Source organism: Wasmannia auropunctata, unplaced genomic scaffold (genome assembly GCF_000956235.1).
Source record: "Wasmannia auropunctata unplaced genomic scaffold, wasmannia.A_1.0 LD335988.1, whole genome shotgun sequence".
Taxonomy (NCBI): Eukaryota; Metazoa; Arthropoda; class Insecta; order Hymenoptera; family Formicidae; genus Wasmannia; species Wasmannia auropunctata.
In genome coordinates, this window is record NW_012026902.1 from 1,187,646 (window position 1) to 1,197,739 (window position 10,094).

General features: G+C 37.8%; 2 protein-coding genes across 6 annotated transcripts; one reads left to right on the plus strand and one right to left on the minus strand.

Annotated features, from left to right (window-relative positions):
- The first annotated feature begins 352 nt into the window (after window positions 1-352).
- LOC105454163 (spermine synthase) lies at window positions 353-6,402 on the plus strand. 5 transcript variants are annotated; one of them, XM_011696577.1, is made up of 8 exons: window positions 353-587; window positions 1,098-1,384; window positions 2,505-2,613; window positions 4,511-4,633; window positions 4,699-4,853; window positions 4,928-5,017; window positions 5,130-5,321; window positions 5,603-6,402. In XM_011696577.1, the coding sequence occupies exons 2-8, from the start codon at window positions 1,103-1,105 to the stop codon at window positions 5,747-5,749; spliced, it is 1,098 nt and encodes a 365-aa protein (XP_011694879.1). In that variant the 5' UTR covers window positions 353-587; window positions 1,098-1,102; the 3' UTR covers window positions 5,750-6,402. The 5 variants fall into 5 exon arrangements, with proteins under 5 accessions (XP_011694879.1, XP_011694878.1, XP_011694875.1 ...); XM_011696576.1 differs by having other exon boundaries at window positions 354-587; window positions 2,502-2,613; XM_011696573.1 differs by lacking the exon at window positions 2,505-2,613 and adding an exon at window positions 3,712-3,823 and having other exon boundaries at window positions 364-587.
- A 973-nt stretch (window positions 6,403-7,375) lies between these two features.
- Window positions 7,376-9,905, minus strand: LOC105454167. Its single transcript, XM_011696587.1, has 2 exons — window positions 9,688-9,905; window positions 7,376-9,127 (listed from the first exon to the last, which is right to left on the minus strand). The coding sequence occupies exons 1-2, from the start codon at window positions 9,787-9,789 to the stop codon at window positions 8,222-8,224; spliced, it is 1,008 nt and encodes a 335-aa protein (XP_011694889.1). The 5' UTR covers window positions 9,790-9,905; the 3' UTR covers window positions 7,376-8,221.
- Window positions 9,906-10,094: the final 189 nt, after the last annotated feature.

Sequence of the window (10,094 nt, forward strand, 5' to 3'; positions counted from 1 at the left end):
GCCTTTTCTTATATAACTCGACGTTATTTTTCCGCTCGCGCGACTTTTCCAATCTGCGATACATTTTACGGTCGTCATAAAAAGGTGATAGGTGTTTATTTTCAATGTATCGCTCGAAAGCGGCAAAAACGGTCCGACCGTGTTTTTATCGGCGATAAAACGATGGAAAAATATCGCGTCTGTCAGTTAAAGTAGTGCTCGATATTGTAATTACGACGTGTAATGACTATAATGAACTTTTATATTGCATCTCGCTCGCTCGCTCGCTCAAGAGAGAGAGAGAGAGAGAGAGATATGATCAGCCTTCAAAGCGAGATATATCGATACGTCGCGCGGACACGCGTATCGATCTGCGCTGACAGTCTCGAACGACTTCCGTTGGAGTGTCGGCCGTCGGGGTCGGGTCGGAGTGTCCTCCACACCAGATGACAAGTCCTATCACGCGAGATCCCCGTGCGCACCCGATAACCTGCGCATAATTCCCCGTGCCAGTGTGTGCATGCGTCATTCCTGCACGTCTCTGGGAGCAACACACTGACGTACACCACCGAACACAGGCCGAGCAATAAACGTTATCGCACAATTACGTGAGTATAAACAAAAACGACTGACCGGCGGCTAAATGAGTCATTCGCGCCGATTATCGGCACAGGCTACACGCGGTGTCAAGCCACGTAGCGCACCGCGGCCTCCCCGTGCAACTCTCCTATTTTCTATGGGATTAATTATGTAATGTATTTTCCCTGAGCGCGTTGACGAGACATTAAGGACGTTTCATGCGACCGTCCGCTGCCGTCTTAGCCTTTACTAGCCTCTGTGCACGCCCGAGTGGGCATCGTAACGTAGAAAGTAGAAAAAGCTAAAGAGAAAGAAAGGGACGAGATATTTTGCTTGGCACGTTAAAATTTCCTTCCTGACTGTGGCTCACTGATAAGCACGCGATTTATCGCCCGCGTGATACGGCCCGTGATTAAATATTATTACAGATGTAGGAAGCAAATTGACGAATTTCCTTTCTCTCTCTCTCTCTCTCTCTCTCTCTCTCTCTCTCTACGAATTAACTTTGCATCCTACATATTTGTGCTCGTACATTGCAGAAGCAATGGTGGCCCATACCGTACTCCTGGACTTCACGGTGTCCAGTAGCGTAATCGCCGACATGGAGAAGCGTTCGGGTCTGAAATCGGCGATTGCGAACGTACTGGCGGAACATTTCGCCGGCCTCAAGCCACTGACAGAGTCTAACATCGACGGCAGTTTGCTCGTTTTATATACCGGACCCCGGGGCAGTCTGATCACTGTCAGAGGGTACACAGAGGGTCTGATTACGTTAAACATCGAGTATTACAAGCAGGACGACCAGGAGGCGCTCTTAACTTTCGAGGTATGTAAATGGTAAATTATTTGCTAACGACAGAAAATATCTGTTGCAATGAAGAACGAAACGTTAGGCGCTTTTTGAGGACAAAAAAGAAAAGAATCACTCGTCCTTCCAGGGCAGGGTTTTCCAATATGATAAAGCTAAAGAAAGATAAAGATTAACCAAGTCACATGAGAATTTATTACGATTCTCAGAGAGAAAGAAAAAGTAGCGAACATGGATTTAGAGAATTGCGACAAACCTAACTTGTAATTAGCGTATCAATCTTTACTGAAATGAAATTTTAACGCTAAAATAAAACATGAAACAGTAAAATACAGGTTGTTGAAGGCAAAGGTTCAAAACTCGAGAGGATACAATCAGGCTTATTAAATTGAGTAAAAAATACTTAATTTATACAGTACAGAGAAATCAAGCTTATCCAAGTTAAAACCAGTTATCTATTTTAATAATGCAAGTGTGACTTGCCTTTATCAAGGATTAATATCAGTATGATTTCTTATATCACTAAGACTAATCTCTTCCGTATATTGCTCTTGAGAACTTTTCATGAAAAAAGATTGCCAATTCCAAGGCCAAGCAGATAAAATCATTATTTAATTATTTTTTTTTCTCTTTTTATCTTAATAAATTAAAATAAATGGAACGATACAACTTGATTTAAATATAATTATATGTAGATAAAAATATCAGTTGTAATTACTTATGTAAATGATAAATTATAAGAAATGATGCTGTTAATCTTAAAGTTACGTAACGAATTTTTTTATTCACGAAGCGACTTGAAATGTATAGAACGTATTTATCAAGTAAACGTGTTCAAGATTATAAAATGTATACATTCCAGTGAGGAAATGATTATCTCATCGTATCTAAAATGATGAAATAAATATGTTATATCTAGACAGAAAAATACATATGAAAAATACATATGACGTAAGAAAAGTTTTTTTTTTTTTTGATTGAGTGTTCTTTATTCAGTTTCTGAGCGCTAAATGTACCTGTCAGTCCTGAACCATGTAATATTAACATCCTGTACAGAAAGTAAGAAGTACAGAAAAGAAAACTTTTTTTTTACAACGGAAGTAGGAAATATGACATAACTGACAGAACGTTGTAGCAGTGGCGATACTTGGAAGCTGATGTTGCCATGGCTTTGAACAGCCAGCGCAGCAAGCGTTTACCGCCAGTAAGACGAGGAACCATATATGACCTCTATCTGACACTATCAGGTAGAAAAATTTCCCTCAAGTTAAAAGTTTTGTTCCTCGTTTACTCTTCTCCTAACACAACTACATACTTTACATATACTTGTAGATTTATTTCGTGAAATATTTGGCATAGAGAATTACAATATATCGCTATTTGACTGTCACTAATAGATATTTAGGATAGGCCGCTTGCCAGGAATGCTGACTTAATTTTGTTCCCAGCACTGTTACGTTCAGCCCAAATTCTACCCAGCACTCAATTCACTCATTAAAAAAAAAAAGAAGTTTCGATCATTCATTCAAATACATAATATTTGAATGTGTATTTATTTGTATTAATTGTTCTCTCTGTTGCCGTTCGCCGGTCGTACGAATAAAAGTTCTTAGGCGACTGCTGCAATGCACAGGACGTATTTCGTTATGAAATCTAGAAATGGATTCACTATATCGAGAGGCAGTTAAAGAATCTGATGTAAATTTAGCTTATGTTACAAATTATTATCGTTGAATTCTATTATATTTTTCTTTCTCTCTTATGTGTTGTAAATTATAATTCTGTTAGATGTCTATACAGCGAAACACGAGACTATCTAAAAATGGAGATTTTGCCACATACAGTTAAAGCATATACGTAATATTTTTATAGTATAGTAATTACGAATAGCTTGTTTGATTCTCTTTTTCAAAATGTGTATACTATTTGTAAATTCTTAAATATTAAAATTATTGGATTCCTAGATCTGTAGATTTTCGGATCGTCACTTTTAGTCGTACGGCTCAGTAATACGATAATACAATCACACACAGACACAGCCTACCTTTATTATGATTCATTTTTTTTTTTACCGCTTGTTACGTATTTTGTTGGATAAAAATATAGCCTTGCCATATATCATGGCTTGCCAGATCTTAACACCTTTTTTTAGCTTCCTTAACATCAAGGAGTGTAGCGATTCCGTTTTACAAGATAGTGTCTTTGTTCTGTTCAATTCTCATTGGTTCGGCTTGATAATGATGATGATGATGGTGATGATAATCATGATGATGACGATGACAATGGTGATAATGATGGTGATGATGGTCATGGTGATGATGATGATGATGGCCGGTTATGGGTAGTTCGCCAAAGAATTGGAAGCGGCGTTGCAGACAGCAGCAACCGCTACACGGTCGCACACGCTTACTCCAATTAAACGCGGTGGACCCTTTGAGAGATACTTTCCTACCGCCGGTGAGTTTTTATTTATAATTATGTTTACGGACCACAGCTAACGGCCGCTCTTACGACGGAACTGCTTGTACTTAAGGGGCTCGATCGAAATTGGAAAAATTAATATTGTACACCGACTCGTAAATATTAGTATTGTAAATGTCCTCACATCTCTCAGCTTTGTCTCTTACGAAAAGAATGTGTAGACGAATGGGAAGACCCAGATACCGAAAGTTGTGTATACGAAGCGTGTTTAAGATGAAAACTCATCGAGAGCTACGAATAATAAGCGATTTGAAATGTGATGTTCACGGCTTAAAGCTTTAGTCTTAGCGATTTCTATGATTCTAGACGCATCTTACTCAGTCAGTAATATGCAAACATCTGCGCTCGGCTCGGCTCGGTTCGGTCTGGAACGTCTCTTCGCGTTAATCCCGAGGACATTGTTTGTTCTGTTCTTGCATGACAAAGCGCCCAGTTTTTTATAATATAGTTAATCTTTCTACAACTACCTCACATCATTTTTTCATCTGGTTATGATGCTAACGTTCCCATGCGTGTTATCAGCTTTTGCCTTGCCGATACCTTGTTTTCTACTCTCTTCGCAATGTTTTTTTTTTTTAATGTATAGAAGCATGTTTTTAAAATTAACTAATTATTGCGAGATGGCGACGTGTGTATTGCCAATAAAGATTACCCTTATTCAAGACGAGCGACTGCTGGAATATGACATCGACAAGCTCGTGTTCGAGGCCAGATCACCGTATCAGAAGGTACAAATTGTGCACTCCAAATCGCTGGGCAATCTCCTGGTGCTCGACGAGCTGCAAAGTAAGTCGCATTACGCCACAACTTTGCATATTATTTACAACTTACTAGAAATTCTTTACTCGCAGACATGTCCGAGGCAGATCTTATATATACGGAAACGCTGATGCAACGAGGCAAAGAGAATTACGCCGGCAAGGAGATTGTGATACTCGGTGGTGGCGACGGCGGCCTATTATGGGAATTGTTGAAAGAGAAGCCAAAGTTTGTCACGATGCTAGAGGTACGTGAATTGAATTTCACGCGAAATACGTGCGGGAGTGTACCATCCATTTCTTATATCCCTCTTTTTTGCAGATCGATGACATCGTTATGAAAGCCTGTAGTCAACATATGCGGAGCATATGTGGCGACTGCCTAGACAAGAGAAAGGGCGATAATTACGAAGTAAGGCTTGGTCTTAAATTCTAAGAGCCGAACATTTTCAAATTTAAACATTTCAATTTCGGCTCTCATGACCTTAGATTCATAAAAAGAATAATAATGATAATCTTTACAGATCATTGTCGGTGATTGTGTGAAAGCGTTAGCTCATATGATCGAAGAAGGACGACAATTTGATTACGTTTTCGGCGATCTGACGGACATTCCTATTAGCACAACGCCACATGGCGATGCCTGGGATTTTATTAGATTAATTCTCAACTCTTCCATGAAGGTGTTGAAGTCTACCGGAAAGTATATGACGCATGTGAGTATTTGATTTGACTCGATTTAATTCTATTCTAGTAATTTTATCTATTTGATTTAAAAAGTCTATTCTAGTAATTTCATCTGTTTGATTTAAAAAGCCTACTCTAGTAATTTTATCTATTGTATTATGCACTAAAATAGTTTTAACTTTAATTGAAAGCTAATAGATACTTCTAGCTTTATTGATAAAACAACAAAATTTTAGATATGGAATCTTAATGTAAATATAAATTTATTTTTTTTTATTAATTTATTTTAATTTTGTGTGTGTGTGTGTAGGGAAACGGCGCGTCCTGTCCAGAATCCTTGAAGATGTATGAGGAAGTCCTGTCGCAGTTGTGCATGCCGGTCACATTCACTAAAGATCACGCCTTCGTCCCATCTTTCTTCGAGGACTGGATCTTCTATCAAGTCTCACTGAAATGATGGAGCAGAGAATATTCGGGCAGAACCTGGAGGACCTTGACAAACCGGCCTCCTCACAGCCTGCTGCCTGTCTTATGACCCAAGCTCTACTTCCTAGTTCTAGCCTTATTAATTAATGAAATTAGTTCCTGAGACGAATCAAACTATTATTAATTCATTTCGCAACATATTAATTATTGATTGTTTTTTCTCTTCAAAAAGAATTTTTTTTAGTCGGCGTAACGACAGTGTTGGAAGATGAATCCAAAACACTAAATAGCAATAGAGAAAAGAATATATATCTTTTTATAATGTATAATATTACAGAGATAAAATACCTTACTTCGATTTAGTTTATCTCTTTTATCATCTTCTGGATGCACAGAGTTAGAATTAGATTTAATTCGAATTGAATCTTACCTCTCGTCGAAATATATTTTCCTAACAAATTTTCGAGGCCATCATATTTCAACTTTCGCCTAAGCTCTTATCTAATTGTCTTGGTAACAGAGATAAATTTACATAGATACCATTATTTTGAAGTGCAATTTCAACAGCACTTTAAAATACCTAATAATTTTACATACATATATAATTTCTTCCATTGCTGCCTCAATATCACAAATAAGAAATTGTCTTATTTACAAAAAAATCTCATCGAAATATTCGAATACTGATGTTTGATTTTTCATATACGAAAACATAGGAAAAAAAATTAGTGTCGCAAAGTTTATTTCTTTTTTGTATTGTAATTGCTAACAATACAAAGATCAATTTTTGTTGTTAATCCTTTATTAATATATATAATTATATTATTAAATATTAAAAAATTTTAATTGTTTTATATTTTTAAACGTTTCCTTTTTTTTTTAAATATTTCTGACCACGGTAAAAGGATTAACAGCAATGATAGATGCATGTTATTCTACAATTTTCCTTTCTTTGTATTTTTGTTAAATAGTTTTATCGCGGTTAGTCTGTTTATCCGCGATAACTTGTATATTAATACGTATATGTCGATATAACATATATCGCATATATATATATACATATATAAATAAATATATTCTGTATTTTATAAAGGCTCGATGTAAGAACGATACAATTATATCGGGATAAATTATTTTTCTAACAAACGTTTTCCTCTGATTTGAACAATTGATTAAATATATATATATAATATATGCATTCGATCAACCCTAAACAGTATAAAACATCTTGCATATCGATATAATAAATTTGCACCGTTATAAATTTTCGTATTAATCTAATAAACTTACATATAATATATCGATATATCGCAATAAAAAATTAGAATTTATTTTGAAGTAAACTTTTAGCCGTGGGATTTTGTCTAAAATTATTGTCATTTTCATACTGTTTTAATGATAAAAAGTACATGTCAGATTTATACAGTTTAGGGTTAAAGAAGTAAAATTAATAAGAAATTAAATGCGTTAACACACAAAATTATTTAAAATAACGACGAATATTTCGATTTAATTATAGGAATTCTAATTCCTAGTGTAAAAAAAAAGTATTAATTTATTCAGGATATTATTTTCTGATAGTATTAAATGTGTATAAAAACACATTTTAACATATTCGTTTAACAGCATTAAGCAGATAAAATGCAAAAACAAGTAATAATCCAAGATTGCTTCTGTTTAATAGCTTTCTGCTAATAGTTGATGTAATTTTAACATCTACAAAATATTGAACATTTAATGAATCAGTTGATCGCAGAATCTACATTTATAAGCATACGCACAATTTAGTAATGTAAGTGATGAGAAAGGGTTGGAATTACGATACGACGATGAGTTAAATCGATTAATTATTTACAACAATCTTATCGTACAATCGTGAATTTTTATTTATAAAAAAGATATCACTCGAAGAAATCGTTGCAATAAGACTCATTTATTATGCTGTCAAAATATGTTGATCAACAAGCATAGCTAGTGTGTTTCTGTATAAATTAAAACCTTATACACGGTAAAATAAATACGCGATGTTTTTAGTAGAATAAAAACACAGTCTTATCGATTATACAATTCGGATTTTTCAAACACATTTTTCAAAAGGGCACTAAAATCTAAAATCAATCTGTTTGATGCTTTGAGAACGGCGAAGTATTCGTTGTATTCGAACAAGGAATACCACATTAAGCATTTGTGGCAGAGGTACTAAAGTTTTATCGATGTACACAATAAATCTTTTACTCTCTCTCTTCTCTTTCTCTCCTTATCATTCAAATTCGGTATCCTCTCTCACGTTCCTCTGCGATCACGGGAAAGCTACAATGCGAGAATATCTTTCTGAATCTATTTTACAGGAGACTATATAAACTAAGAGTATCGGGCATGCAGTTTTTTTTTCTTTTCTAAGGTAGATCAGCCTTTTCAGTTTGTTTTCCATCGTTTTGGAAACTTTGGCCCCAATTGAAACACAATGTAAGGATGTCTGTAGTTCGCTCGACGAATAGGAATATTATAGTTCGTTACGCAAGAGCTTCGCCTTGGATATCTCTGAAAACTGCCCAATTTCGTGAATCGCAGGCTCTATTTCGGTCTCCGCGAGTATCTGCTGCAACCATTGTTGCACCTGTACAGGATGTTTATTACAGTTTTTCTGCCATTCCTTCGGACGTCCAATCAATTCGGAATTATCCCGGAATTCCGGAAAATTCGTATTCGGAAGGTCCGAGACCTTGTCAAATTCACGCGAATTAGTCTCGGTCACCTCGTTCGTCGACGCATCCAGCTCGCACGATTCCGCGGTCTCGCACGACACCTCGAAGGACGGCACGTCCCGTGAATACGCCTTGTCGAAAGCGTGCAGCCCGTCCAAGGATACGTGTGTCAGGCCGAGTTTGCGTTTAATAATTAGAAGCGGTGAGCATCTCGATATGGACAGGTCTTTGAAGATCCTCAATGCATTCGTCGCCTTTACGTTCTGCGAGTCCCGCAGCTGATTATCGGTGAGGAACGTCGAGGGTAGGCTCGAGATACGCACGGTCCTGTAGTCGGATACAAAATCCTTGCAGCGTGGCAGGTGATCTCTGGCATCTTGGTTTGATTTCTTGGTGATGGATTTGTCAAAACTAACGTGATCCTTATTGGCATCCTGATACTCTACAACCTTATACGGCTCCGCATCCTTTACTGTGATACCGTTTGCTCCATGTGTCTCGATATTACCGAATCGGCGTATCCGTTCTTCTAACTCGCTCCTGTCGTCCAGGATCGCTACCGACGACGGTAAGAAGTCCAATGAAGTTTCTATTAGCGAGAGCTGTTGCTTGTGAACGGCTTCGGCTTGGCGCAGCAGCTGCTTCTCTCTAGAGCGCAGGAGTTTTGTCAGATCTTCAAAACAGCTTCTGATTTCCGCCTCAGTCTGCAAATTACAATTTTTCTTACGTAATTTCTATGATTACATATACAGAAACAAAGAATAGTCTGCAGTATTTACCACAAGATAACAAGCTGATATTTTTACAGAATTTTCTCTCAAGATATTCTATGTATATATTCATCAACTTAATGAAAATTTATTTTACACTTTTCCATTCTCTATACATATTTACGAATGATTTTATTAGCTGTATATTTCGCACACATAAAATTTAATCCTGCGCATAAAATAAACTCAAATTCGAGAATTTAAGAATGATATTCCTAGACGCTCCTATCTTGTATCTATATATAGAGATATCAATTTAAAAGTACACATCACCTGTACCGTCACATACTTTAAATACCATGCACAGTGGGCGCAGCTCTTGTCCCACCGTCACATTGTTTATCATTTTTCTTTTAGCAACGAACGGAAGACAGTAAATACATGGGCTGCGATAGCGCAGTGCAACGAAAAAAAAAATACGTTGCTTAGTCCAACAAGACCCTGTATATACACGTAGGGGAAAGGAGGGCGGGGAGGGGACTCGAGTGTCGTACCTGAGCGGATTTCTCCTCCAAGAGTCTGCGCTTGTCCGCTATCAGTTTAATTCGCGACTGACTGTCCTCGCTGTCATCCGGCTGACTCTGCTTGCCTGTCATGTCGGCTACCACGCGGGTTCAACGACATAAACACGAGCCCGACGGTCGACGCTCCACGGCCATTGCAATGTCGCACAACAACACCGTCGCGATCGCCATCAATCTCGCCGATCCGCGCGGTCGCTGCATTACCGACGCGCCTCGCGGGCGAGTTCGGCCTTTGGTTGCACCGATACGCGGACAGATGTCGCCATTTGTGCGATCGGCGCGCGCGTCACGGGTGTGGAACACGGGAGTATAGTAGTGGCGGTGCGAAAGAGCGATTGACGGCATGGTGCAGGGAGGGGATGCGCGGCGCGTACGCG

Coding starts and splice junctions, on each gene's coding strand:
- LOC105454163 (XM_011696576.1), top strand. CDS start 1,103: ATGGTGGCCCATACCGTACTCCTGGACTTCACGGTGTCCAGTAGCGTA. Junction 1,385..2,501: donor AGGCGCTCTTAACTTTCGAG/GTATGTAAATGG, acceptor AGAACGTTGTAG/CAGTGGCGATACTTGGAAGC. Junction 4,854..4,927: donor AGTTTGTCACGATGCTAGAG/GTACGTGAATTG, acceptor TCTTTTTTGCAG/ATCGATGACATCGTTATGAA.
- LOC105454167 (XM_011696587.1), bottom strand. CDS start 9,789: ATGACAGGCAAGCAGAGTCAGCCGGATGACAGCGAGGACAGTCAGTCG. Junction 9,128..9,687: donor TGGAGGAGAAATCCGCTCAG/GTACGACACTCG, acceptor TGTAATTTGCAG/ACTGAGGCGGAAATCAGAAG.